General features: G+C 51.7%; 12 protein-coding genes across 12 annotated transcripts; 4 read left to right on the top strand and 8 right to left on the bottom strand.

The window, feature by feature from the left end:
* Window positions 1–337: 337 nt before the first annotated feature.
* HETIRDRAFT_102663 (ferric reductase) lies at window positions 338–2412 on the bottom strand (the record flags this gene model as incomplete). The annotated part of the gene is made up of 12 exons (XM_009545457.1): window positions 338–462; window positions 522–824; window positions 885–949; window positions 1003–1051; window positions 1113–1555; window positions 1611–1652; window positions 1705–1857; window positions 1914–1925; window positions 1983–2050; window positions 2103–2128; window positions 2176–2280; window positions 2343–2412. 12 exons carry the CDS (start codon window positions 2410–2412, stop codon window positions 338–340), a joined length of 1461 nt encoding a protein of 486 aa, XP_009543752.1.
* Window positions 2413–3782: 1370 nt separating this feature from the next.
* Window positions 3783–6116, top strand: HETIRDRAFT_444047 (uncharacterized protein; the record flags this gene model as incomplete). The annotated part of the gene is made up of 5 exons (XM_009545456.1): window positions 3783–4222; window positions 4282–4379; window positions 4433–4781; window positions 4840–5920; window positions 5987–6116. 4 exons carry the CDS (start codon window positions 3783–3785, stop codon window positions 5255–5257), a joined length of 1305 nt encoding a protein of 434 aa, XP_009543751.1. The 3' UTR covers window positions 5258–5920; window positions 5987–6116.
* Window positions 4668–7676, bottom strand: HETIRDRAFT_433015 (uncharacterized protein; the record flags this gene model as incomplete). The annotated part of the gene is made up of 5 exons (XM_009545455.1): window positions 4668–4781; window positions 4840–5920; window positions 5987–6682; window positions 6741–7313; window positions 7386–7676. The coding sequence occupies 4 exons, from the start codon at window positions 7674–7676 to the stop codon at window positions 5408–5410; spliced, it is 2073 nt and encodes a 690-aa protein (XP_009543750.1). The 3' UTR covers window positions 4668–4781; window positions 4840–5407.
* A 202-nt stretch (window positions 7677–7878) lies between these two features.
* On the bottom strand, window positions 7879–9101 carry HETIRDRAFT_472427 (uncharacterized protein; the record flags this gene model as incomplete). The annotated part of the gene is made up of 2 exons (XM_009545454.1): window positions 7879–8789; window positions 8845–9101. 2 exons carry the CDS (start codon window positions 9099–9101, stop codon window positions 8051–8053), a joined length of 996 nt encoding a protein of 331 aa, XP_009543749.1. The 3' UTR covers window positions 7879–8050.
* A 241-nt stretch (window positions 9102–9342) lies between these two features.
* Window positions 9343–9607, top strand: HETIRDRAFT_170504 (uncharacterized protein; the record flags this gene model as incomplete). The annotated part of the gene is made up of 2 exons (XM_009545453.1): window positions 9343–9492; window positions 9548–9607. 2 exons carry the CDS (start codon window positions 9343–9345, stop codon window positions 9605–9607), a joined length of 210 nt encoding a protein of 69 aa, XP_009543748.1.
* Window positions 9608–9963: 356 nt separating this feature from the next.
* HETIRDRAFT_243272 (uncharacterized protein) lies at window positions 9964–10564 on the bottom strand (the record flags this gene model as incomplete). Its single annotated transcript, XM_009545452.1, has 3 exons — window positions 9964–10042; window positions 10164–10319; window positions 10377–10564. Coding segments are annotated over 3 exons (423 nt in total), but the record flags the coding sequence as incomplete, so codon positions are not given.
* A 755-nt stretch (window positions 10565–11319) lies between these two features.
* Window positions 11320–14061, bottom strand: HETIRDRAFT_433013 (uncharacterized protein). Its single transcript, XM_009545451.1, has 2 exons — window positions 13541–14061; window positions 11320–13491 (listed from the first exon to the last, which is right to left on the bottom strand). The coding sequence occupies exons 1-2, from the start codon at window positions 13875–13877 to the stop codon at window positions 11444–11446; spliced, it is 2385 nt and encodes a 794-aa protein (XP_009543746.1). The 5' UTR covers window positions 13878–14061; the 3' UTR covers window positions 11320–11443.
* A 161-nt stretch (window positions 14062–14222) lies between these two features.
* HETIRDRAFT_381353 (uncharacterized protein) lies at window positions 14223–17939 on the bottom strand (the record flags this gene model as incomplete). Its single annotated transcript, XM_009545450.1, has 7 exons — window positions 14223–16232; window positions 16283–16438; window positions 16489–17152; window positions 17203–17316; window positions 17385–17460; window positions 17509–17693; window positions 17746–17939. 7 exons carry the CDS (start codon window positions 17937–17939, stop codon window positions 14352–14354), a joined length of 3270 nt encoding a protein of 1089 aa, XP_009543745.1. The 3' UTR covers window positions 14223–14351.
* A 1464-nt stretch (window positions 17940–19403) lies between these two features.
* On the top strand, window positions 19404–20055 carry HETIRDRAFT_449612 (uncharacterized protein; the record flags this gene model as incomplete). Its single annotated transcript, XM_009545449.1, has 6 exons — window positions 19404–19485; window positions 19536–19564; window positions 19625–19661; window positions 19718–19815; window positions 19876–19940; window positions 19989–20055. 6 exons carry the CDS (start codon window positions 19404–19406, stop codon window positions 20053–20055), a joined length of 378 nt encoding a protein of 125 aa, XP_009543744.1.
* A 558-nt stretch (window positions 20056–20613) lies between these two features.
* HETIRDRAFT_313447 (uncharacterized protein) lies at window positions 20614–22232 on the bottom strand (the record flags this gene model as incomplete). The annotated part of the gene is made up of 6 exons (XM_009545448.1): window positions 20614–21301; window positions 21362–21633; window positions 21686–21810; window positions 21862–21930; window positions 21981–22125; window positions 22179–22232. 6 exons carry the CDS (start codon window positions 22230–22232, stop codon window positions 20614–20616), a joined length of 1353 nt encoding a protein of 450 aa, XP_009543743.1.
* A 324-nt stretch (window positions 22233–22556) lies between these two features.
* On the top strand, window positions 22557–23910 carry HETIRDRAFT_449610 (uncharacterized protein; the record flags this gene model as incomplete). Its single annotated transcript, XM_009545447.1, has 8 exons — window positions 22557–22574; window positions 22628–22709; window positions 22781–22959; window positions 23029–23054; window positions 23116–23317; window positions 23382–23439; window positions 23496–23610; window positions 23679–23910. 8 exons carry the CDS (start codon window positions 22557–22559, stop codon window positions 23908–23910), a joined length of 912 nt encoding a protein of 303 aa, XP_009543742.1.
* Window positions 23911–23955: 45 nt separating this feature from the next.
* HETIRDRAFT_408257 (uncharacterized protein) lies at window positions 23956–26339 on the bottom strand. The gene is made up of 14 exons (XM_009545446.1): window positions 26239–26339; window positions 26092–26185; window positions 25920–26035; window positions 25792–25863; window positions 25708–25743; window positions 25620–25659; window positions 25544–25570; window positions 25422–25490; window positions 25168–25301; window positions 24936–25111; window positions 24813–24886; window positions 24609–24759; window positions 24154–24557; window positions 23956–24100 (listed from the first exon to the last, which is right to left on the bottom strand). The coding sequence occupies exons 1-14, from the start codon at window positions 26254–26256 to the stop codon at window positions 24033–24035; spliced, it is 1479 nt and encodes a 492-aa protein (XP_009543741.1). The 5' UTR covers window positions 26257–26339; the 3' UTR covers window positions 23956–24032.
* Between the last annotated feature and the right edge of the window lie 36 nt (window positions 26340–26375).

The following is a 26375-nucleotide window of genomic DNA, read 5'->3' as shown; positions in this document are numbered from 1 at the left end:
GGCTATGTATGAGTACGAGCTGCGCCATATCCCATCTCAGCCTCCAGAGTCAATTTGCTGATTCTGCACATGCTTGACCTCAAACGGGTCAATGCATCAATCATGTCGTAGGTGAACACATTTCTTCCCAGTCTGGTTTTGTCGGAACGGGAATGTGGTATGGACTATGTCAACTCTCAATTGGATTGGAAATTGTCACGAACTATCAGCATACTCACGCTACGACGACATGGAAAGGAGACACATTGCTCTACTTGTTACATGCATGACTCCTTTGTCAGGGTACGGTCCCATACTCCCTACTAAAGGACTGCGCATCGGCGAGACGAAGAAAACCTCACAGCGTGAAGTTTTCAGCGTGGAAGTGTACAGTGGGACCCCCGTTCATCACGCTCCGCGTTGCAGATATGGGCGAGGTCAGCGAATCGCGCACGGCTTTGATCAACGACGGAGGTCCAGAAACTGGTATGTCATGTCAGGCAGTGCAGGGCACCTTCGAACAGTCGACTCTGCCTGCTCACCATCAACTGATGTCGGCCCTTTTGCTGTGTTTATCTCGCCATGCACGAGCTGCGCCACGTTGGGTCTACCCTTTCGAGGCGATGGAAGCCCGCCGACTTCAGCGCTCTCTGGAGTCTTCTCTCCTGACCCCGACGGCTCGCGCGTGGTGTGCGTGGTAGTCGCTTGTTCTTGGAGGGGCAGATCGCTTGCCGCTTTTGCCTGTGTGCTAGTGCCGGTCACGTATAGGTCGATGTCGATGGAGAGGCTAGGAGGGACCGTGGATATGACGTCCGCGAGCAATCCAGCGACCCACTCCAGGTACTCTGAGATAGCAATATGTAAGTTCAAGCGCGTGATGTAGTATGTATTAGAAAATCGCTGACCTTCGTCACGGATGGCCCAGACGAACAGAATCCTCTTCGCTAGCGCTGTTCCATCCCGCACCCGTCTAAAATAGTAAGATGTTATCAGACGCTCGATGGTATGCACAGTGATGCTAACTTGACTAGATCGAGTAAAAGAGGCAAAGTATACGAGACCCCGCTTCCGCCTGTATCACCAAGCTATCAGCACATCGACAAAATGAATACGCGAGGGGGGGGGGTCTTTACCAGCAATGAAGACACACGTCGTATATGGCCGCAGATTTGTGGGGTTACCGTACGGCCCGTCCAGAAACACAGGGATCTTGACCCCGTCCTTCTCCGCTGCCCGCTCCACCAGCCTCTTCGTCAGCCCCTCTCTCCCGCGGATGATGAACACAAGCTCCTGTTCGCCCCTACCCTCCTTCGGTATGTTCGCGATCGTGAACGGGTGGGACTCGAGGGGCACGTTCGAGACGGTCGGGAACGCGAGGAAGACATGTTGGCCTGGCATCCACCCGAGGGGAATCCGCCGGATGAGCGTTAGACGGAGGGAGTCGCTGCTGATGAGCGAGAGTCGCGCTTTGGAGTGCGAGGGGCGGGGGAAGACGTTAAGGGTGAGGTACCGAGCGAGGCGGAAAAGACGCTCGAAGCCCCACACGACCCACGTTGGCCAGATATAGTAGCTAAATCTGAAATTTGCGGGTTGCATGAGCAGAAGACAGAAATTTGACTAATGCGACATACCCAGGCGTCAAAGTGTGGAAGTATGCTAGCAGTACGAAAGCGCTATAGTCCTCACATTGAGAAAGTGAGATGCGGATGGAAGGGAAAAACTTACAATACTAATATGATATGCGTGAAGTAAAAGACCTCGTGAGACAGCAATCGAATTGGCCGCAAGGTGAGGATGATGGTGAGGGTATATATGGTGCCTGCAGCAAGCCCGAGCCGCTCCCAATGGAATACAGAGAGATCATCTGCACCAGTAAATCTGTAACGAGGTCAGAGAGCGAGTTAATAGATCTATCCCTGGTAGTTGGTGCTGACCCGATGCGATGCCTTGTTTGAATAGATGTCAGATGATAGAAATCGATCGAGCGGACCATAATAACATACCTTCCCCAAAGATGAATCCAGATCAAGACTAGGATACACCGTGCAACGCTGCGGTGGAGAACATTGAGCTAAGCAAACGTACGGTTAGTAAGGGTGTGTATATCATGAAAATCGAATGACCTTTTCATGACTGACTCCAGTGAGCCCTGAAAGCGAGTTAGCCGGAATATTCCTCAATAAATGGAACACGGACAGCCTATCACGTTGTTTTTCGAAGATAAAGCAGGAAGTAAGGGTACTTGGATAGCTGCGAGGTGTGCAGCCTTGTTGGACCAAAAGTCAGGGTCCAGGTTATTTGCTGTATTCAAAGGTCGTGGGTGATCAGATGGATCTGTCTAGTGGAAATGATCCATGACACACTGTGTACAAACTCCCAGGTGAGAAGAGCAGCCAGATATGCGAGAGTGATAAAAATCTCAAACAAGGACATGGAAAACGTTGTACCCAAAGGAAGATGATAACGAAAGGCAAAGATGCGCGACGACGTCAGTACCGCCGCGGGGAGCCTTATAATAGAGAATTTTCTGGTCGCTTGATTTTGATCTTGATGGTGATGGGCTCGTACGCGAAGCCACGACCATAGAATACTGATCACATTGACAAGGGTTGCAAGGGCAAGGGCACTGAGCACGAGATACCAAACTTGTTTCGGATATTCCTACCAATACTGTGGTCAGATCAGAGGAACGCTGAGACCCAAAGGACACATACAAATTCGCCACGGTGTTTGATAGCGTGGAGGTGAGCGCTTTCTGACGCTGCAGCCGCTGAAGCTGAGGTAGACATCACGACAGAAGATAGGTGATGATCCTTTCGTGCACTGACCAGAAATTCCTTAAGTATATCGCGAACCTCCTCTCTTGGCCACTCTCACACCGAGAGGACGTATGTATACTAGACCTTATCTGCTGTCAGGCAGCGCAACTAACAGAGAGAATTTCTTCCCACTTCAGGGATACATGACCTGTGGATGCGTCTAGGTTTCTCGTAATCTGATAACTGGATGGGAGATAGAAATACCACCTGATGATATGCAGAAGCCAATCTTATCCGATAAGCAGAAGGATCAGCGAGGAAGGTTTTCCGAGATGAAGTCGTCCCGAGTGTTGAAGAGAATTGTTTATTATAACGTCATGCCGGGGACCCTGAGTTGCTGCCGATCCAATCATAGTGGGGGAAGACAAGTCGCCTTATATGAATAGATGCGAAGCATTGAGCAAGGGGATGCCGGTCAGGATATCAGGCCACAAGGAAGTCAACTGACATCAAGTTCGGTCATAGACAGGTGAGCAAGAGACGGAGAGCCGCATACAAGTCATCAACCTCAACATAAAAAGGTCAACGAAGATAGTACTCAGGTTCCGAAGATTTTTGGGTATGCGCGGAGGATGCGTTTCATTTGTCGACGGGGAGGCGAAGGCCATGCAAAGCCGGCATATAGCACCCGCCTGGTTTCAACATTTACTCATGACGTGAAAGATGGAATGCCGTCGCAGAACAACCCGTAGATGGCACCTAGATGAGGTTAGCCGTGATTCCAAGGGTCCACTTATGCAGGGAAATATCTGAAATATCGAAGGTACACTTCGAGGTTGCGCAGGCCTTTCGGATCAGCACATGATGGTGTTTCCTGCCTAGATGTGTACCTATGTGAATGAGACTTCGGAGGGTGTCTGTGGATGGAAAAGCATGGCGGACTCACACGACGTCCTACTATGCTAGCATTGCGAGTGTGTCGGGTTGACCATCCTGTTGGCACGGAGGGTGCGTGGGAAGATCGACTGGCACTCTTCCTTCCCAATGGCATCTTCATCGTCCTCAAGCGCGTCGTCCTCAAGCGCATCATCCTCGCACTCCCCAACTCCTGAACCTGTTTCCAAAAAGCGCCGATCTTCAGCTATCTCTGATTCCGATTCCTCCAATGATAGTGATTCGAGTGACTCCGAACCCGAGCAATCAAACGAACCGGTTCTTTCCCATGCCGCCAAACGGAAGGAAAAAAGAAAGCTGAAAACAAAGGACACAGAAGCTCCAGAGGGGGACAAGAAAAAAAGTACAAAAGCGGCCAGTGCGACGCAACCAAAACGGCAGAACTCTGTATGGGTCGGCAACCTGTCGTTTAAAACAACCGCGGAAGCTTTGAGACGGTTCTTCGGGGATGCAGAAATAACACGCGTGCATATGCCCACAAAAGCTGGAGACAATAATTCTAATGGTCCAGATCGCAAAGAGAATCGCGGGTTCGTTCATTCTCCGCGTCTAGTGAATTTACGATGGAAACTTCTATAAACTTTCCTAGATTTGCTTATGTTGATTTTGCTACTCCTGAGGCCAAAGTGGCCGCCATCGCCATGTCTGAAAATCCGCTTGATGGTCGAAGACTCCTCATCAAAGACGGTGAGCGTACCGTTCTCAAGTTGTCTCTCTGCTAACGCCCATGGCGGCATCAGGTGGTGACTTCACGGGTCGTCCTGCACCTGCAGCTAATGCGAGAGACGCAGCAAATGGCGGCACCGTACCCCTTTCGGGCAAGGGAATGTCGAAAACGGCCCAAAAAATCCTCAGCGCACAAAAACAACCCCCAGCTCCCACTCTGTTCTTGGGAAATCTCGGCTTTGAAACCACCGAAGCGTCGATACGCGACCTCCTCACAGCACATAGACAACTCAAGCCCAAGAAGGAGCCGGAAGTAAAAGATGAAGAGGAGAAGGAGGGGAAGAAGGAGAAAGAGGAGAAAGAGGACGTATGGATACGAAAAATTCGTATGGGGACGTTTGAGGACAGTGGACTGTGTAAAGGGTAAGTTTTTAACACTCAATCTTCTGCGTTGCGATGTCTGACATGAATGTTTCGTTAGCTTTGCGTTCGTCGACTTCACGAGCATAGAACATGCCACTGCTGCTCTCGTCAACCCCCAAAACCATTACTTGAACGGTCGAAAACTAGTCGTCGAATATGCATCAGCAGACGCTGTTCGTCGTGGTGGTGGCCCCGGTGCTGCGGGGGCCAGGATCAAGCGCCTACATGAAGCAAATCGCTTAGACCCCAGGAAACGGCAGAGAGTCGATAGCGAGCCGTCCAACGCTCATTCTGAAGCACAAGAGGTTGCTCCAAGAAAAGAGGGTCGCGAAGGTCGCGACTCAGGGTCTGGCAGACCTAGGGGAGGCGGTGGGAAGCGCCCACGGCCTACGCCTGGCGCTGCTCTGGCGTTAGCAAAAAGAGAGCAGGCAGCCATTGTCCCTAGTCTCGGAACAAAGATTACTTTTGATTCATAGTGCCTACAGTTACGTCCTTCGCATTCTATGCATATCATCATCAGTCTTGAGTTATGCACCAATTACGGAGGCCTGAGGACGCGCAATAGCGCGTGTTTCAGGGAGCGCGACTATTATGCTGGAGTATGTATGTATATGTGCGCTACAAATTTACTCGTCATCCTCTTCCACCATGCCGACTTCGTATTCTCCACAAACATCCCAACGCGAGCCCTCAGCAGACGCAGAGACGTACTTGACAAACCGCATCACGCCTTCGTCTCGAAGGACGAGCAGCAAACTGTTGAATCCAGGCTGAACTGTGAGCAAGGTACCGTCCTCTTCCTCTTCGTCATCATCGTCATCATCACCTTCACCTTCACCTTCACCTTCATCTTCACCTTCATCTTCACCTTCACCTTCACCCTCGTCTTTACCGTCACTGTCGCCTTCGCTGTCATCGTCTTCATCCATGGCGTCATCAGCATCACCAGGACTACTCTTTTTTGTGGTATTATTGGAGACTATATGACCATTATGCGGGGAGGTATGAGCGACTCCGGTCACATCCTTCCCGTTTGCGCCATTTTCCTCTTTAAGCCCGTTGGCAGAAGCTTTGCTACGACTGGGGCCGGAGCGGTACACGGCCGGGTCATCTTCCTCGCCATGAGGAGCCATATAGCACTGATGACAACGCATCAACAAGTCAACATTGATCCGCCTGAACAAGGCAAAGAAAGAAAAACTGACCTCCCATCCTCCCCACTCGCCCGATTGCCAGCCGCGTGGCTCGTCAGCCTTGTCTTTCCCCTTCACGCTCTCGCCGCCTACTTCTCCCACTTGCGGCGTCAACCCGAGCACCACATCAAGCCGCGCCTCGTTTTCCTCACTGGTCGCGAGCGTGTACCCCAGACCTGGACAGAACCTGCGCGCCTCGACAGCGTGACGCATGGGTATCAAGCGCGAGACGACGACGAGCCACGCACGGAAGGCGGGCGAAGCGAACAGCTCGTCTTGGAACGCACGCAAGATGCGACCAGGCGTCTGTGCGACAAGACCTGCAGGAGCACCTAAAGAGACGTTGTCTTTGCGCGGCTCAAGCACACAATATCGCCACTTGTGAGGAGGACCTTTGATCGTCCAGCCGTTGCCAGTCCCTGCGCTGTGTGGCGGGATCGCTATCGGGCGGGCCTCACTCAGCCCGTCGTGGACGTCGATCTCGCGGAGTCCCGTGCGCAATTTGTCGGCGAGGGGTGTACACAGAAAATCGTGCAGCTCGACAGAAGATTCTTCGACGAACCGTTTAGCAAGGGATTTCATGGTTCGCGGCTCTAGGTAGACCGGGTTTAGGAACTCAGATAAAAATGAGATGTCGTCTTGACTGAGTGGGACCCCGGGGAACGGGGGCTCTTCTGCGTACGTCTTGAATGAGGTGGACGTCGAGGTCTGCACGCAAGCAAGAGCTGTGAACCCTGTTGACGAAATAGAACGCCAACCCGCTCACCAGCTGCTCCCGGGAGCTTTTTAAGTCGCTAGCCTCCTCGGGCTCGTGACCCTCTTCGCCTAGCTGAGCAGCATGAAACCACCCGCTAACACTCAACCGCTGTCTACCATCCTCGCCCTCATCGACCACAACTTCTTCGACAGAGTGGAAGCTACGGCCTGGCTGAACCTCAAAAAATATGAACTGGTTCCAGCTCGGTGGGATGCTTTTCGTCGGAATCGGCTCGGGCTCCAGTATACCATCTGGGCCTTCTCGAACAGGATAGAGCTCTAATGCACCTCCCCACTCTTTTTTCCATTCTTCTGATGGTGGCAAAGGAATGTAGAGGATATAAGACACTCGACGAGAACCGATCACGTCGTCATGATTCAAGAGGTGACAGCCTTTTCTGTAAGAATTGACTGACATGTCTTGTTTGGTGCCGGAGAGGGGACCACATCCCGTGACGGTGCGGATGAAGGAACGGAACGTGGGGGAATAGAGGGCATCTCGGAGTTTTAGGATGTTAGGGAGGAGGGCGAGCTGGGATTCATCTAGGTAGGACAGAGACGCGAGATCTCCAGTTTGATTGACCTAGGAGGAAACGTGTTCTTCCATAATTAATCTGTGCACAAAAGAAGGAAGCGTGCGGGTGGTTTTGCGCACCTTGTATATATCGGTCTCTTTTTCTGTGAAGTGCAGCTGGTGCAAGCACTCACTTTTTACTTTGTGTAGAAGGTTGTCTTGAAATAGCTTGTCCACAACAGCATACTTGTAAGGTTCGCTCTCTCTGTAGGCAGCATTGAGCCTGTGGACATTATCGTGGTCGAACAAGTGAGATGCGAAGTAGGGTGTGAAGTCCTCAGACGGATCGGAGGTCGTCTTCGCCAATTTTGGGCGTTTTAGAGAGGAATGATTGGGGGCCGGGGAAGGCGAACGGGCGTGTGTTTTGGCCATGAATGCAGAAGAGGATGCAGATAGAGGAAGGAGGGAAGATGCGTGAGATCTACTTTTTCAGACGCTGAAATGATATCGGTCTGGCATCCAGGCCGCACCCGTTGGCGGGTGAAAGCACGCTCGACACCGTTCCAGACTCTGAGTTGAATTACCATATCGCGATTCTAGTGCAGCCTGATTTAAAGCTGTGTCGGGTAGCTCTGGATCGTAAACGAATCATATAATAACATCCGGATGGATACGGTCTAGCAGTCAAAATACAACACTATGGAACGGACAAGGAGGGATCCCAAATATGTAACGAGATAGACATGCGAGCGAACCAAGTTAGGAGAGACCGCAGGGAATCGAGCGACAAGTAATACCGAGAAGAATCAATCCTTGCATTTCTCGGGCCCAGACGGGAGCAGCCCCTCGTTGGGACGAGACGCAAGCCCGATCCGTCCAGACCAAGACCCATGCCGATGTGACCGCGAGTGTGAGCGACGGTGCTGACGCGTTGGTTGATGGGAAGCTGCGTGTATCCACGCTTCTCTGGCGTTCAGTTCCCGTGCATCCCGCTCAGAAAGGTCGCGCAGGGGCACTGGAGCATACACGACTGCGGTCGGCGCGGGCGTACTACCCGGCGGACATGAGGATGCTGTCGGAGATGTCGGGCTAGGAAGAAGGTAGATACGATGCATAGAGCTGTCATCCTTGTAACCTCCGATGGATGTGAATACGGGAAGCCCGCTGTGCAGTCTTGAAACTTGCGAGTAGTATTTCGACACCGCGATCACAAGATGTATCTGCAAAAAGACACACATCCTGGAGTCAGACGCAAGGTAGATAGCATGTACAGCGACGGGACTGACTCGAATGACGATGATGATCGTCATGACGGCGACAAAGGCGACGACGGCCCTCTCGAACCACTGTTCACAGTTCTCCAGACTGAGACCGCTTTCCGCCAAGTCCCGCATGAGGTCCGCGTGTCTCGACAACTCTTCGCATATGTCTGTGCGGAAAGAATAATAACGGAATGACGCATACGTAACAGAGAGCGTCGTGAGTGCACAAAAGGCAAAATCGGCGACGGCGTAGTCGCGGTAAAAGCGAATGTATGGCGGGATGCTCTGTACGCAGACAGATAAACAAGGTGAGGATGCAGACAGGGGTCGGGTCCTACCGTGACCTGCGTACCTTGACAATCCCGATGAAACCAACGGCACTGGCCACTGCTCCAGAAACAAAATAGGCGACCGAAAGTCCACCGACCAACTTGACCCCATTTGTTGTCCACGAGTCGGCCGACCCCTCCCACTCACTCTCCGAATCCCACTTTACGGAACGCCACAAGGCAAAGAGCTGAATGGCAAATGCGAGGTAGGTGAAAGCTCCTAGGAGCGAGATCATGGCGGACGCCGTCCTATGCCAACGGAGCATGGTCATGGTGAGCGAAAAACACACAAGAACGGAAGGGCGCAGATGGATAAGGGAACAAGGTGATTTATACAAACCTGACGGCCATGGGAAGGTGAGTCAGCGGGAGATGCGAGCGAAAGTAAGTCGGCCGGCGGTCTGAATTCGCGCGCAACGCTGTCTGCGAGCCTCTTCCCACGCCTGTGCTTGTGTCTCGACACCATTCCATACCCATCTCCATCGATGCCCTCTCTTTCTCAGTTGCATGTCCGCTTTTTCTGAGATGCGTTCGTCACATATCTCACAAATCCCGATGACCACGCCAACAGGTGGTCTGATTCGGGCGTCGTCGATCGGAGGCAGACGGATGCCTCGCCGCTTCGTCTGCATCTCCGGACTGCTTCACCCGAAAAAAGTCGTTCCACAGATCAGTCCAATTTCTGAGCGCTGACGCTAAACTTTGGTAATAGGCAGTAAAACATCCCCGTGCGCTCCCTCCTCGCCGACGACGAGCTAAAGGCAAGTGCTAGCAGAATCGCTTATTGCCTTTCACCATGATCGGTGAACCCGGATCTACGGCGGTCCCACTCGTCAGATCTTCTGACACACTGCCGATCTTTCCTGCTCTCTTACAAACCATGCATTACAGCGTACACGAATCAGCGTTTCAGCTCTCCAGCGCCACTTTCAATCCTCGGCTTTACTGCGGTGCCTTCCTCCTTTCGTCAGCCCTTACATTGATAGAATTCTGCCATGAATGATCCAAGATGACCTGATAAGGTTTCTCACTGGTTAAGGCCGACATGAATTCAAAGTTCAAACCACGTACCGGGCGGGCAGCTTCGTCCACGTCGCGTCGATTTTGCCTGTTGCGAGTAACCGCAGCGGCAGCGATGGTGATGCCGATGGTAAACCCTTGGGACCACATGCGAGCTTGCACGACCTGTTTCGAAATTAAGGAGCGTCTCACAATCTTGATCGGGAGAAGCCATGGTCTTTTCTTACCTTCTGCGACAGGCTTTGAAGGCTGAAAGAAGACAACCCGTTCACAATTGGTTTTGGATCGATGAGGGTATGCAGGCTTACGGGTCTCGCATGATGGTCGCAAACGCGCCCGTGATACCCAAAGCCCAGCACCCTGCAATGACGCTATACTGATGCCTGGCTGTGAAGTCCACAACTTTTTGCCCAAGTGACAGGTTGTCCCATTCGGACTCGGCTCTAGCCTCTTGACGCGGTGTCCTGTCAAAGGAATCATGGTCTAAATATCCCACTCACTTCCCTTTGGTGTCGGCTTACCATTGTTGTCTCTGGAACAAGCGTCCAGCCCGCTCGGCAGAGATAACGAACGAAGGCACGACGAAAGTGACTACGCCGAGGGCTTTGATCGACGGCGGTAAGGAGCGATAGTACGGATACCGCTTGTTGGCGTAATACATAGCGGGGAGAGCGACAGCGAGGCCTCCAAAGAACCCCTTTGCGCCGCCGACTGCTATCGCGCCTTGATAATCTTGTAGCTGTCTGTTGTCGGGGATCTGCAACAAAGGGTTGGATCACCGTGGGGTTGCGACTGCTTTGAATGAATACCGTCATGATATCGCGTCGCTTGTTTGTCTGGGTGAAAGTACGATTGGTTGAGTTTGCATCCTCAGGAGCAACCTCCCAGCATAAGAGTCCTGCGGTGTGCAGTGATGTCATCCCGCATCATCGACTTCGATGATTTCCCAAGCTCTCTCGATTTGAGCGAAAATATTTGAAAAAAATCACTCTGTATGATTGAGAGGTTTATCAAAAAGATACAGAATGTAGCCAAATTTTTATCACTACCTCAAGCCAAGACAATGGTGATATCGACCCCAGCACCGCGGGCAAGGTTCGAGTGTGGAATCCCTACAAGTGGCGGTTACGTAGGCAATCGACCCAAATTGGCAATTTGCTTATATAATCAGTACCCGATCAACTTGCCGTGCCTCCAGCAAAGTGTTCATCCTGTATCGTCGATGCATGAGGTCAAAAATTTCAAGGCGAGATGGCCGAGAGGTCTAAGGCGTCAGACTGGGGATCTGATCAAGGCGTGGATTCAAATCCCACTTTTCTCATCCATTTTTTTCTTAACTCTGAGAACAGCCAAAGTTGCAATTCTGTACGTATAGTGTCTGCCGAACACACAGGGGTATTCCCAGTACTCCCACCCCCTGCCCCTTTTCTCCTGTACTTCATCATATGAGTTTGAGCAAGTGTGGTGGGCATCAAGGTCGTATGTGATTCAATATATTCCTCGTAAATTACATCGTAAAGTCACATGTGCAGCCATGAGATGTCGTACAGATGCTGGGAAAAGATAAACCAAAGAAATACAATCCACATCAATGTCTCGACGCGGCTCTCTTGCGCTCCGCCTCCTCCAGCACACTCCTAGGCCCTTTCTTCGCCATCGCCCATAAAAACACTAGCACGATGATGGAAAACTGCAGCCACAGCCAGAGTTGCAACATCAAGGATGCGAACCCTTGCGTCTTCCCCTTCGACGCGTACAGCGAGCTAGACTGAGGTTTACCCGCCGAGATTTCCCAAGGGCTCGTTTTTCCGTCGATGTCAGACTCCGCAGAGACGGCGCCAACAAACTTCTCCATGACGGCGTCGACTACGTCGAAGACTCTCGTGACGGTGGAAGCACCTGAAATGGATCTCGTTTCGTCGCCGCCTGCCGCCTCTTCCTCCTGTCTGAAGGACTCGAGGGTTTCCCGAAACCGGCGATCCACCCAACGATGGGTGCGCGCACGAACGGTCTGCGAGAGAAGCTGGTTCCTGATAGAGGCGGGTCTCCTCAAGGTCTTGGGTGGGTCAGACGGGGAAGGTGTCGACCGTCCAGATGTAGCATGCAAGGGAGAGGATCTGCCCACTGTTTTGTGTCCGGCAGATGATAGAGGCGTGTCATCTTCCCAAAGATCCAAAGGCTCATCCACCGGTGAGGGCGACGGAGATGGCTCCGGCGTATAGCGAGTGAGATCGTAGAGACTGCTTGAGCGTAAGTGATGATTGTCGGCTTGAGCGGCCACATCTTCGCCGTACTCACTGCCAAGCTCGCTACCCAGTGTCGGATGTCGACGAGGACCAGAAGCAAAGTCAGGTGTAAGCAGATCGAGAGAGGAAAGGACGGGCGAGGAAGCAACGCTGTTAGTTGCCGACCATGTGGGGAAAGATTCGGGACGCAACAAAGGAGGCGACGTTGATGACGCTGTGCTCGATTGAGCCACAAACTCAGGCCTTGGTGAAGTACGATCGAACAGTCCAACAACGCTTCGGCGGAGTTTGTGGGTGGGAATGCTTTTCAGAGCGGCACCATTCTGGAGTGTGCTGTGCACGAACTCGTCGGACACATTGTCGAGTCCTCCGTCTATGATGAGCTTATTGAGATCCCTGTCGATTGAGCGTCGAAGACTTTTGAACCGAACTGTAGAATCTGAGAGCCCCGATTGGGGAGAAGCAAGAAATGCTTCATCATCCTCCACGACCTCCAACTCTACATCCGTCTCTTCGCCTAGGCAAGCATAAATTTTGCCAATGGTCTCTGCGTCTGCTTGAGCTTCGCGTAATTTTACTGCTGTCGCCGCCTGCTGTTCGCTGATTTTCTGGTTGGTTTGCTCCAATTCGCGAATTTTCTGTAGCAACTGAGAGATGAGTGCGTATTCAGGGGGAGCCGAGGTCGGGGATGCTGGCGATTGAGAGAGAGAGGACGAGAGGATCGAAGAGATTGAAGACGGAGCAGAACGCTCCGCGCTGAGAATGGAGACAGCTAGCGGAGGCGGCGCATCGCAAACAGAGGATGGTCGGGTTTTTAAAATAGCCAAGCCACCTGGGGGAGCAAAGTCGCGCACAAGGTCTTCCATATTATCCTTGTCCACTTCGGACTTTCCCCTCAACACCTTTGCTCTCTCTTCCCTCTCCTGCCGCTTTTTCGCTGCCTCGTCGCTCCCCTTTTCTGCTTTGGCACCTAGCTTTGCCTGTTCCTCGAGTTCTTGACTGTGGACACGAGCCGCCTCTAGTTCGTCCCTAAGGACTTGGATCTCCTTCTCCAGCTTGCCCAGTTGCCGCTTGCCAGCCTGATCCGCATGAGTAGACTCTGCTTCGAGCTTCTCGATTTTGGAGAGGAGTTCTGCGTTCTGGTCTGATAAGAGGGCAATATCAGAGGGCGAGACGGAGATGCGACGTGTATGGCGACGAGGTGCAGGTATAGCTCGAGGGAGACTGCTTGTATAATAGTGTGGTGTTGGTGCAACGGAAGACGATGGAGTCGTGGTGGGGGTCAGAGAAGTTCCGGGAGGGAGACGGGCGAGCAGAGCCTCGTGTTTCATTTTGAGAGAGATATTACCATTAAACAAATTCTTGCATAGCTCGGATGTTATACTCAATTCTGTCCATCGGTCAAGAAAATTTCCACGAGGCGAGAGATGCACACATACCTCGCTCACGGTGTCTGATCATCCCGTCTGCCTTGACAAGGAGGTCAGAAAGCTCGTCGATGGATCGTTCATTCACGCAATCCTCCGGCGCTGCCGAGTTGACGTCATTGAACACGTTATCGATTAGGGGTGAGCGGGTGAGCTGCGTTGTGGGGGAGATGGGAGAACTGAGCATGGTGGAAGCGCCTTCAGAGAGGCCGCCATCTGAAAGGGCAGATGGAAAAGTGAAAGTCGAGTAGGGTGGGGGAGGGGAGGCTTTGTACTGCGCCGACGAGGTGCGACGAGCTTTGGCAGGTGGGCGGGGGCGCGGGGTAGCAGAGATATCGCTGGACATCATGATTAAATTGTGTGGATGTGCGACGGGGGTCAAATAGGTTGGGATATCCGATGGTGAGTAAGATGAATGGGGTTAGAAGGACAGAATTATGCATGCGTCCGAGACTGGGGCTGTCAGTTCAGTACCATTATAAAGAGAGCGACTGTTGACTACTGGCGTGCCGACAAGCAGGTAACATTGAAACTGCCCAAGATCGTCTTCACGTTGATACGTACAGCACGGCGTGTCGCGACTTTCACAGACGATCACGTGTTTGTGTCCTCTCCATCCGACCGCTAGGCGCCGTAGCGATCGTAGCGAGGGTGTGGGGCCCCTCCCCCGCTCAACAGCATCCTCATTTCAGATGGAAGATCAACAATGCACGGAAAGCAGACCACCGAGATACATAGCGTCATAATACAACCTGAGACAGTCCACCACTGGCACTAAGCATACATCATTCATATGTACTTTCCATCTACGGAAATCTACCGCTTATGAAGCCTTGGGACCGGTCTTGTCACTAGATGATCCGAACGTGAACGAACCCGTATTTGGCGTCGAACCATTGAACCCGAAAGCACTCGGCTGTGCATTGGGGGCGCCGAATGGTGACGAGGAAGGGGCTTGGCCTGCGACATTGGACTGCACGGGCGCGGAGCCCAGGTTTCCGAAATTGAACGTATTCTTTTGGGCCTGTGGGGAATTCCCAGCTGTGGGGTTTGCTGTAGCAAACGTCAAGCCACCATTCGGTGCGCCGAACGGAGAAGGGTTCGATCCTGACGCCGAGGCACCCGATTTCGGAGCGAATGGGTTTGAAGGCTGAAATGCGTTTGGTGCGCCAAACGGAGGAGTCTCCGTTGATCCTGACGCCGAGGCACTCGATTTCGGGGCGAATGGGTTTGAAGGCTGGGATGCGCTAGCGGGCGGCGCAAAGTGAAAGATGGGGACAGGTTTGGGGGCCTCTGAAGGGGACTGTGAGCTCTTTGCTACCGGAGTCGGGAGTGGGAAAGGGGGTTTGGGAGGTTCCGGCTGCTTCTCAGCACGCGTCGACGAGTTCTGGTTGCCAAACAGGTTGTGGGATTGTGGTGGTTCAGAAGGCTTTGGTACTGCGGTGTTGCCGAACGCCGACACCGGAGTGGCAGCGTTAGTAGAGCTAGATGATGACGTCGAAAATAGATTGGATGAGCCTGCGGTACTGCCGAACGCAGACTGCACATTGTTCTTCGGCTCCGGTGCGAGGGCACCCGCTAGCGAGGACGACTGGTTCGGGGGTATGTACCCGAATTTAAATTTCGGCTTTGGTGCTGATCCTTCACTGTTCGCAAGAGTCACTGCAGGTATTGCAGAGAATGATGAAGATGCGATAATTGGCGGAGGGTAGGCTGACGCAGGTTGAACAGACTCGAAGGGCTTCGTGGCTGGAGGGGGCATGGCAGACGATGGCTGTGAGGTGAAAATCCCAAACCCTCCCGGCTTGGTGCCATGAAATGTATTAGGTATAGGCTTGGGTGGCTCGGACGTCTGCTGAACGGCTGTAGGCTGCGGTTGCGAAGGCTGTGATTGTGGATTTGGCGTAGTTCCGAAAAGGAAAGGATTAGCGGAGGAACCGGAAGGGGGAGCAAATGTAAATGAAGTTTTGTTTTGTGTGATAGGCGCAGGATTCGTCGCACTAGGCGGTGCGGTGGGTGGAGATGTATTCGTGGGGAATGTGGCACTTTTGTTGCCGAAGAGATTGGGCGCACTAGAACTGGAAGTTGTTGGTGCTGGTGCACTCGTGGAGGGCGCAGGGGTAGAGGTCGGCTGTACAGGAGTAGGTATCGAGAAGGCACTGGCAACAGGTGCAGGAGCTTTGAATGCATTTCCGGCGAACGAAGTCGACGCCGCTGGGACTGCTGGCTTGATAACAGTTGATGCATCTGCCTTGTCTCCGGTCTGCTGAGATGTCGATGTCGGCGAAACTTTAGATGCTGGGGCTGATGGATTATCGCTGGGCTTTCCAAGATCAAATTGCAATCTTATCGAGACAGAAGGCTTGGTCGTCTGGTCTGAGATGATAGGCGGCGTTGAAACAGGGCTTTTCTTCGCTTCCTCCTCTTCCATACGCCGTCTGAGGCGAGACATGGCCTCGGCCTCCATGTCCTGCCTCTCCCATCTTGACAAAGGCTTTGACGTGCGTGACTTAGGACCTCCCTCTAATGGCTTTGCAGCGGTGGCGGTATATGCCGGAGTTATACGCCGGACGACCTTGAGTGGCGAAGGCGGCTGCAGAGCAGGCACATTTAAGGACGACGTGTTGCGCACGAAGCTCTTCCGTGCGGAACTTGCCCCTGTAGCTGACCATAAGATTTCCTTCCCGTCTTTGGATTGGGAAGCCTGTTGCTGAACGTAAAAATCGTTGATGTCACGAAAAAAATTGCACGTACGTCTAGTGGAGTTCCGGGCTCTGTTGAGTAGTTGGATGAATCCTGCCATGCTAGCTCGCGACGTTCCTTGGCAGCTTTGTATTCATCTTCTGTATACCATTTCTCAACAATAGCCAAGATGTTCACGGCGCGATCAGGATGTTGAGAATCTACAGGCTGCACAAGGGTCAGAACGCATTCAACAACTGAGCCGGGAAAAACTTTACCATAGGGAACTTTGGACGACCGGTCTTGACCAATACCTTTCTCAACCTCTGACCAGAAGGGCCAACCTTGAAATGCGCTCCGTGAGCCTCCCATTCTTCGCCAATGCGCCGGCCTCTGCAAAGAGGATCCTTCGAAAATAGAGAGCCATTCATAGAAACATCACCGTCGGATGCCGTGGACTCATTCTGCCGTCGACGAGCGGCCTTCCCAGCAGTGCGATGATGATCCTCACTTTCACCATCAGATTGATCAAAATCGCGACCACGTTTCTGACCACGATGTGAGACGCCCGACTTTCTTTGCCGCCGCTTCCTATGACGTTGTAACCGCTCCTCATTTTCATCATCAGACACCGACTCATCACCGCCGAACGTAGAGCCTGCCTCCGCCCGACCGCGTTTCCTCCCTCCACGGATCGGTCTGGCATCTGAGATGTCATCAACATCCATATCAACGACTTCGACCTGTTCGACAACTTTCACTTGATGTTGTGCAGAGACTTTCCGCTGACGTTTCTCTCCGCGCGAATTGTCGAGCAGCACGGAGTCACCCTCTCCGTAATCAGCACCGCGCTTTGGCCTGCGGGAAGATTGCTCTGCAGCTTTGGGGAAATCAATGAGGGTTTCCCCGAGCAAATGATGATCTTTGGGTGCAACAGCGCCGCTAGCACCTCTGTTAGCAGTTGATAATCACACGATGCCACTATAGCTTACCTCGTACTCTGCCGTATAGATTGTCTGCTCTCGGTCGATTCCACTTGTCCTTTGCTGAGTATGTGAGAAACCGAAGGATCAAGTTTCAAGTCCAATGAGTCCAGGAACCCAGACCTGTTCGACGTCAAAGTGAGTCAGGCGCAATGGCGAGTGATGAGAATGTTTCCAATCCTGATACGCACTTAAGATTATGCGCAGTAGTCGAGTGCGTAGAGAAATTCGGTGGGAGTTGAAACGATTCTGCTGTTTCACTCAATCCTGTTCCACTCATCAGTTGAGAAGTTCGAGAAAACCCCTGAGTCGTACCATTTGCCCGATGCCGGATGTGTCGAACTTCGGATGTTGAGATTTCTGGCATAGGTGGAGAAGCTAATGGTGCTGTCCCGCTCCTTGACGTGCTGGCGCCTTCCTGAGCTAACCGAGCAGCAGCATACGCGATGTTAAAAGGACGCTGATCGTGGTCGGGTATACCATACCGTCTACGCATCGAGCTGATGAAACGATCTGTCAGATGGGACAGTATGGCAAAAAAAGCTTGCTCACAGTCTGTAGTGTCGTTCCTTCCAACGCAAAAGAAAGACACGACTATTGCGAAGCGCGAGAAAGACAACCAGACCGATCGCTCCCAGAACACTCAGGTTAAAGGAAGACGAAAAAATTGTGGCTGTGGCTGCTCTCCCGGGGCCCAGAGGGACAGAACTTCCAAGAATGTCGGAGGAATCATAGTCCTTTCCCATTATTGAGCGAGTGTCGGGAGGATGAAGGGCAGTGGGACGCGCGCACGTCACTGACACTGGACAACGACTGAGCCAGGCTTAGGCATGCGCCTCTCGTTAGTCGTGGTCATCGCGTGGCACAGCAGCCACCGTGTTTCACGCGGAGCTCTAATCGCGTCCACATCAACTCGCTTTTTCTCTTCTCTGCCACGATGTACTTTGCCTTCGGGCACATCAAAACCCAGTCAATATTCAATACCTTTGCTTCTTTCTATGTGCCGAGCTCTGCGCTTTGGGGGCTGTTCGTACCACTCACTATGCCTAGGGACATGGCTTTCTGTGCCTTCGTCTCCTTACTAGCGATGTGGGAGAGAGATTCTACTGTGCGTGGTCCACACTTGACTGTCCGTCTGTTCTGTGGTCAATCGAGTACTAAACCGTGTATACATTCTTGCACATTAAATGTGACTGCATTCGTAAGTAGCTGGTTTTATAGGCCGTTTGATAGATATCCTGTACTCGATGCTGTTTCAATTCTACATCTGTTTGATTTCGTTCTAGATACACAGCAGTACGCTCGCATCTCGACATCGTAAGTCAAAACGTGTTCGTGTCGATGCACACAGGTCTAAGATCTAATGGAGTGCAAGGGATCTGGTGAGTCGTTGCACAGCAATATGCGTTAGTTGAACAACGCAGGCTGTACGACAACAGGTTGACCTCGACCTCATCTCAATTTCCGCTGCGAGCCATTGCACTTCTTTGCTGACTTGTTGATTTCTGTGGCGCCCGTGACTATCAATCATCAAATGTCAATCACTTTTGCCAGCAGGCCAATCAAGCAGTGCAACTATACTTTTCAATTACATCATCGCAGTCCTTGTCCCTGCATGTTGCTAGCAGCATGTTGACCTCGTGAATCTTGGCAGCATATCTTTGAGGGCACAACTGTAGCATGGCCCTTCGGGTCAATGCTATCACGCACAAATACGCGCCTCATGTCTCGATAAAGCTTGAAGATTGAAGCCTGGTATGACTTTTGCAGGGCTTGCATTCAATTGCGCGGTATGATCGGAAATTGCCTGGCCCATCATGCAAATTTCGCGCCGATGATTTGTCTGCATTGAAGCCATTCACGGAGGGTAAAGGCGCCCTTTATCCAGACTTCAGATAGCCTTAGGAAAGCCCGTTAGAGTTGCAGGGAACTTGAGTCTCCTTGTGATTTCGGAATCGAAAGTGGTTTATGTCCGTTGACAGAAATTTACGTGAGGGATGAACTGATACGGACCAGAATGAGGGTCAAACGCGATTGTCGGAGGATGAAGAAAGGGACGCATTGACCGGCGAACGATGTGGGAAATATTCTCCCGCAAAACCCCGAGCGCACATATAAATGATCCTACCACTTGTTAGCGCGCTTCGCTATCTTGTTCTTACCACCTCTCTCCCCTCCTTTTCTCCCTGTGACGCGTCATTTCTGTTGCAATGTCGGCCAAGATAGTCACCCTCGATGAGCTGCGCCAGCACACCACCAAGGCGAGCATGTGGGTTCTCATTGACGGGAAGGGTAAGCAGCAACCAATCAGAACGTTCAGTTTTGTCTGACCACCTGCATAGTGTACGATGCTACGAATTTCCTTGATGAGGTATGCATTGTTCATTCATGGTTGGAAGATGTCACGTCCTAAGGGCATTATGGCGATTAGCATCCAGGAGGCGACGAGGTGATACTGTCTGAGTCTGGTACGTGTCCATCACTATTTCGTCAGCGCACCGTTTGACGCCTTATCGTTATACAGGCAAGGATGGAACTGAGGCGTTCGAGGATGTCGGCCACTCCGACGAGGCTCGGGCAATGTTGCCAGGTATGCTTGTTGGCGAGTTAGAAAAGGGCTCTGTATGTCGCAATCCCCGAGGTACCGTGGTATACACATGGGCTTACGTCTTCGTCTTCTAGTTGCCAAACGTGAGATCAAATGGGTCTTCTGGAGCGGTGAACAGTGCAGTACAATCATCTTCCAAGTATGTATTCTGTCTGCCTGTCGGTCAGCCTTTCTAACACGTTTGTAGTGTTGCATATTTCATTCCTCTCGCTGGCCTCGTTGCCTACTTCGCATGGCGGTTCTATGGGGCATGAGTTTTATATTGAATACTCTGCTTTATCCCTTTCCCCATCGCCTTGCTCTTGCTGATTTTATTCTTTGCTGTCTTCTCTGCACTATAAACTCACGTTGATTTATGACATGCAACCCACACCCGTAATCACTAGACGCTTGTTAACGTGGCTGGCAGGGTCGTTGTTGAGTAATTGTGAAGCCATCAGAGCGTTGAGTGCGTAGCGCTCAGCGCCCAGGAAATCCATCTAGTGTGCTCTGGCCTTGTTTGCACAATGACCAGGTTGTTGCTTATCACCCTGGTACCTGAAATGCCTCTAATGCCAGGCCACGTAAGTTCCATCTACTACTGTGTTGCAATTAAATTGCACATCCTGGAGAACACTAAGCATAGTTCGTCTCATGTCATGCAGCTTCCATTGACAACGGAGAGCACGGAGAAGGACGACGGAAGCATAAATAGAGAGTGCTCCCGAGATGCCGTGTCCAGAGGCGAGTAACGTGCGTCTACGAAGTGACAACACCGCGTCTGAAGTCCGAGTAAGTATATCCTGGTTCATATGACCCCAACGAGCTGACGCCTATCCCAGGCCCCATATTCCAGCTTTTCTGACACCTTCCACAAGGGCGTCGACATTCCCAAGCATATTTCCGAGAAGCTTTTTCTTCTCTTCTGCTGTCCTGATTTTTTGATCTTCGTGCTTGGTGTGGCAGGAAACTTCCTCGGCTTTACGCGTGGAGCTGGGAGTGACCGGAACGGCGCTGTCACGGTCCTCATCCTCCAGATCGGAGGATCTCTTCAGTTTGGAACCTGACAAAGGCATGCTGCTCATTCGCGCATGTCCTTTACCGAGTCTGGCCATGGGAGCCTTCTTCGGAGTAACGGGGGCGTCTACATCCCTTCTCAGAGAGTGTAGCTTTGAATTTGGCTCGATAGCTGAGCTCGCCGGTGATTGAGGTGGAGACTTTGTCGGGTTAAAAGGGGGACTAGATGGCGGCACGGTAGTGGATGAAGAAACGGACGATGTCGAAGACATTGATAACGACGATGAGTGTGATGAGTTAGATGTGAATGAGTCATCCGAACTAGACGATGTGTCCCGGAGTGAAGATCCATGAGTCCTGCTCTTGGGCTTCCCATCCGAGATAAAGGGAGATGGGGACAATGGTGTGACTGGGCCATTCTGGTCCGCCCTGGTCACAGATTCCATCATAGATGGAGAGGTTTCATCCATGAGATAGAAATACAAGAATTCGAGGCACTTCATCCTGAATAGGAACAATGAATATGAATGACAGCATGCCCCAGTCCATGATGTTATCACTTACCTCACTTCTCGAGGCGTGTTCACTCGTTTCAAGATTTTAACCACAACCTGTACTCCGTTTGACTCCTCGAACGTCCTGAGGGCAGGAGAACAGTCAACGAGGATGCATAACAAAGTGTCCAAAATCGCAGATGCCAGTGGAATCGACGTCGGCGCCGGTGTGGATGTAGTGGTATGTGATGATGTAGAAGATCCAGATGAGCCGGACTTGGTCGCAGGATCGGTAGATACTGATGAGAGATGACGAGAAACGAGTAGCAGATCGAGGAGGACCTATTATTACCATCAGATGCTTTGCTTCCGAGCGAGAGTGAGATTCACAAACTTCGAGGGGATACTTCCGTCCAAGGAAGACTTTGCTCGCGTGGTGTGTCAGGGCTACGCCCTGGATAATCGTCAAGCATTGGGTCAAATGGGAGGATAGCGTAGACACTTCGGCCTCCCTGTCAGCTAAAGGAGGCAGATCAGAAACAGAAGATAAGATGGGCTCGAGATGCTCACGTCCTCTCGCGATGAGGCCTTCGAAGCGGGGTGTCACTCCCGAGATCCAGGACAGCAACCTGGATGAGACTGGTTCAAGCTGTCAACCGGAGGCCGCTATCAGGTCAAGATCGGCTCACCATTGCATTCGAATGTATCTTGTAGAGAACAGAAGATCTGGAGGATCTCAGTGCTCTTTGGAGCGGTAAATATGCGGGCCACTAGCTGGTCCAAGTCTGTCAAAGCCTGCGTTCGCTGGGCTACGGGAGAACGCGCAGATACCAACTGTCGACGGAGTGTGAGTGGAGTGTGACCTGAGAGGTAGGAGGGAGACTAACCGCGTCAAGTCTGTCCTGCAATGCCTCGGGCATCGCAAAAATAAAATCGTCCATGGCAGACGTGGTGGTTGTTATCAAGGAAGCCGGGGCACGTTGAAAACACAAGGCTGTGTTGAAGGAAGGTGGGGGCGCCTGTCTTGACGTATATAACGTGCTTTGATCGAAGTAAACATGAACGCGCCTCATCACGTGTGTGGAGCCTGCGCACACGCATCCTGATCTGTCTGATACCGGCGGCCTCATCGAGCCTCACCGCGGCTCCCCGCAGAGTCCTGCGAATTCCCAGGAACTGGTCCCTTTTGACCTTCCATAAGTGCAGCTATCGCACTCACTTCACGAGGAGTCTTTACCCTCGAACTCCAGACTGCAATTAAAGCCATGTCACCCATTAAAACGGTAACGCCTGTCTCTTTGGAAGCTATCAGCCTACATATCAGCATTTACTACAGCATTGGACGCGCCTCATCCGGTTTGTCGCGGCCGAGACGTCTCAAGTTCATATCGGTCAGCCCGTCGAGGCCGCGCTTGACGGTGAAGTGTTCACAGTAGACCTTGGAATCAGCGGAGCAGTTCTAACTGGCTTAACCTGAAATCGCTTTCAGTCGGCTTGGCAATTAGTCAGCGCAAAACGGTCCAGGCCTACGAGATCATTGGCTCTGCTCTCAATCCAGATTCACAAGTGTCGCGTAATGTCCTCACCGTCAAGGAACTGCTCGCGCCTTTGTCTAGGGAGCAAATCAAGATTGTTCGTTGCCTGGGACTCAATTACGCCGATCACGCTGTTCGTTCTGTGTACCACTCTTATCACAGTTGAGAGCTATTCCATCTCACAGCTCTGTTACTTCGACAGGCCGAGGCGCAATTGGCGAAGCCAAAGTGCGCCCAACCATGTTTGATGCTGCTCGCCTCGCAGGCTCATGCTTGCGTACGGTTGCAGCGCACCTGTTCTTTTCTATAAACCTGCGACCGCAGTCATCGGGCCCAATGCTCCAGTTGTGATCCCCAAAGTCGCACAGCCAGTCGATAGAAATCTTCCCGACTACGAAGTCGAGTTGACAGTCGTGATTGGAAAGCCTGCGAAGAATGTCTCAGAGACCGATGCGCTTGATTATGTCTTGGGATACACAGCTGGAAACGATGTGGGTAGCCTTTTTCGTGCTGATGAGACAACTACTCCGAAACTATGATGAACGGATTTCGTAGGTTTCATTCAGGTTCCATCAGATGAATGTCTCGCAGTGGGGATTTTCCAAGAGCTTTGGTGAACCAGCCGACAAGCATGTGTCCATTCGCTCACTCATCATACGCACGGCCCAGATAACACATCACCCATTGGACCCTGCTTGGTTTCTGCAGCAGCTATCCCAGATCCCCAGAACATAACACTGAAGACAGTCGTCAACGGACAAACCTTGCAAGACGGTACGACTGCGTGAGTATTCGATTGAACCTGAGACATCAGGATGGGCCGTAACCCAGAGCATATCTTTACCGTCTTAGTGATCAGATCTTCAATGTTCGTCAAACTGTATCCTTCCTGTCTCAAGGCACTACGCTTGAGCCGGGGACCATCATTATGACCGGCACGCCCAAAGGAGTTGGTTTCGTCAAGAAGCCCCCTGTCTATCTCAAAAATGGAGACGAGATGAAGCTCTACATGGGCGCTGGCATCGGATCTCTGATCAACCCCGTGGTAGAGGAAGGCAACGCTGCTGTTGCAGCAAAGCTGTAAACCAGTCAGCAACTATGTGATTCCATGTCGATATTCCTTGCCGTTCAAAGAATGCGTATTTTGTTTGGAAGCAAGACTATGGATACAGATGTATGGCGTACATTCTTTCGCAAGACTTCATCTCATAAGCCTCCAAATGCGATGAGTTTGGTGTTCATATACTCTTCGATACCGTGGCTCCCCTCACGTCCTATGAAAGCATCGTTAATGTTATTCAGTGCTGTACTGGAGTGATCTTCTTACCAAGCCCACTCTCCTTGACACCCCCAAAAGGAATAACGGCTTGCGAGATGAACCCAGTGTTTGTGCCAACCATACCGACTTCAAGGGCTTCAGCGACCCTCCATACTCTCCCAACGTCTCTGGAGTAAAAGTACCCCGCCAAACCCACATCAGTATCGTTGGCAAGCTTGACGACCTCTTCTTCGGTTTCAAACTTGGTGAGGGCAGCCACAGGACCGAAGGTTTCCTCCTGGTTGATCAATGCATCCGCGGGTACGTCGGACAGGACGGTTGGAGCAAAGAATGAGCCAACTCCCTCTAGGCGGCTGCCGCCAATCAAAACTTGTGCACCCTTTGACACTGCGTCGTCAATATGGCTCTTCACCTTTTCCACTGCGCGTTTGTGGATCAAAGGACCATGTGTGCTGCATCAACCATTAGCAGGAAGCGACAGGCGAAACAATAAAGGATCATACGTTTTCTCATGAAGGCCGTTACCGACCTTGAACGCGGCAACCCGTTGAGCAAGGCGAGATGCAAATTCAGGATAGACTGATGATTGGACATAGATACGGTTCGCGCAAACACAAGTCTGGCCACTGCCACGGAATTTGCAGAGGATAGCCCCTACGCCAAGGCTGTCAACGAAGGAAAAGATAAGCATGAACATCCAACCACACCTTCAACCGCTTGGTCAATGTCGGCGTCATTGAAAACAATAAACGGCGCATTGCCACCAGCTTCGAGGGATACCCTAAACAAGACATTAGACATGTGAATGGGATATGTCCCTGAGGAATTACTTTTTAAGCGTGGACGAGGCCATTCCATATAGGAGCTTTGCAACAGCGGTCGACCCTGTGAACGAAACCTTTTTGACGATCTTGTTCTCACACATTTCTCTGGCAACTTCGCTGACGTTCTTCTGCGTTGTGACAACATTGACGACGCCGTCAGGTACACCTGCGCGTTTAGCAAGCTGGATATTGAACTGATAAACACAGTATTCGTCCAAAGCCCAACGTGAGGACAAACCTCAATGAGTGCAAGAGCGGAGAAGGGTGTCTCTGGAGGGGGTTTGATCACAGCCGTGCATCCGGCAGCCAAAGCAGCCCCCAGCTTGCGGGTAATCATGGCGGAAGGGAAGTTCCAAGGGGTGAGAATCGATCTAACAAAAAAGCAGTTCAGGGAGTCCGAAGGCGTGTCAAAGGGGACTATACGAACACGACACCTGCATGAAGAAATAGAACAGTCATTTCCCTATTTCAATAGTCAGGATAGTCAGGCATCGAATGACACACCTATTGGCTGCTTGATGACGACATTACGGACACCGGGGAAGGCCGATGGGATTTGTTCTGTATGAGGTCTATTAATTCGACGCCTTCTGATTCGGACAGCTGAGACTTGCCTCCGTATGTCCGAACAGCCTCCTCAGCTAATGATGACTCGTGAGAAGACGGATTTAAGACGCGCGTGTGACGAACCAAACCACTCAATGAATGAGGAACTATATGTGTTTTCCCCCTGAGCAGCGAGTAAGCTTGAAAAGTAAATCAGGTTTATTACACTCACCTTCGCCTCAGTGAGGGTTTTCCCATTTTCGAGTGTCTGATGATCATTAGAAGGCAATCACGCGAAAAAAATAAATGTAACCACGATGATCCTTGATAGGTCTTCTGCATGCTCTTGCATAAGATTGAAGTACTTGACGAGGATATCGTGTCGATGCTGAATGCATACAAGCTCGCACGGATGACGAAACAACACTAGCAATAGGAACTCACCTTAGCAGTTGTTTTTGACCAAGTCTTGAATGCTTCAGCTGCAGCATTGATTGCCTCCTTTGTTTCTTCAACACCCATCTCCGGAATGGTCCCTAGCTTCTCCTCCGTGGCAGGATCTATGAGTCAGATGTGATCAGAGGGCATTGACACAGAAAGCATGTTGGAGACCCACTCGTGACCGTTATTTTCTCCCCGCTCTTAGCGTCAATCCACTGACCGTTGATAAATCCCTGGGTCTTGACCAGAGACGAGTCTTTCAACCCAAACTAGAGAAAATCGTTAGCTCCTGTGAGACCGACATATCGAACGCAAATCTTACCGCAGAGGTGCTCGCCATTCTGAGATGTGAAGGTGTTGGTTTGAGGACAGACGAGCCCCTGTGTATTCTTAAAGATACGGTGAAAAGTCGAGGAGCAGAGAGCGGCCGCATCCCAAACTGCTGTGCGAGCTTTTGGT

This window comes from Heterobasidion irregulare (assembly GCF_000320585.1).
Source record: "Heterobasidion irregulare TC 32-1 unplaced genomic scaffold scaffold_03, whole genome shotgun sequence".
Taxonomy (NCBI): domain Eukaryota; kingdom Fungi; phylum Basidiomycota; class Agaricomycetes; order Russulales; family Bondarzewiaceae; genus Heterobasidion; species Heterobasidion irregulare.
The sequence above is the reverse complement of the archived record's forward strand: the minus strand, read 5'-3'. Positions and strand labels throughout refer to the sequence as shown.

Bases quoted from the DNA above. Each gene is read 5' to 3' on its own strand.
- HETIRDRAFT_408257 (XM_009545446.1), bottom strand. The intron at 25,571-25,619 runs GTTCGTCACACG...AGTCATCATTAG, and splicing joins CTCATTCATTGAGTGGTTTG to CTGAGGAGGCTGTTCGGACA. The intron at 24,760-24,812 runs GTGTGGTTGGAT...GCCTTGGCGTAG, and splicing joins CATTGACCAAGCGGTTGAAG to GGGCTATCCTCTGCAAATTC.
- HETIRDRAFT_433013 (XM_009545451.1), bottom strand. From the start codon at position 13,877: ATGATGTCCAGCGATATCTCTGCTACCCCGCGCCCCCGCCCACCTGCC. The intron at 13,492-13,540 runs GTATGTGTGCAT...ACCGATGGACAG, and splicing joins GATCAGACACCGTGAGCGAG to AATTGAGTATAACATCCGAG.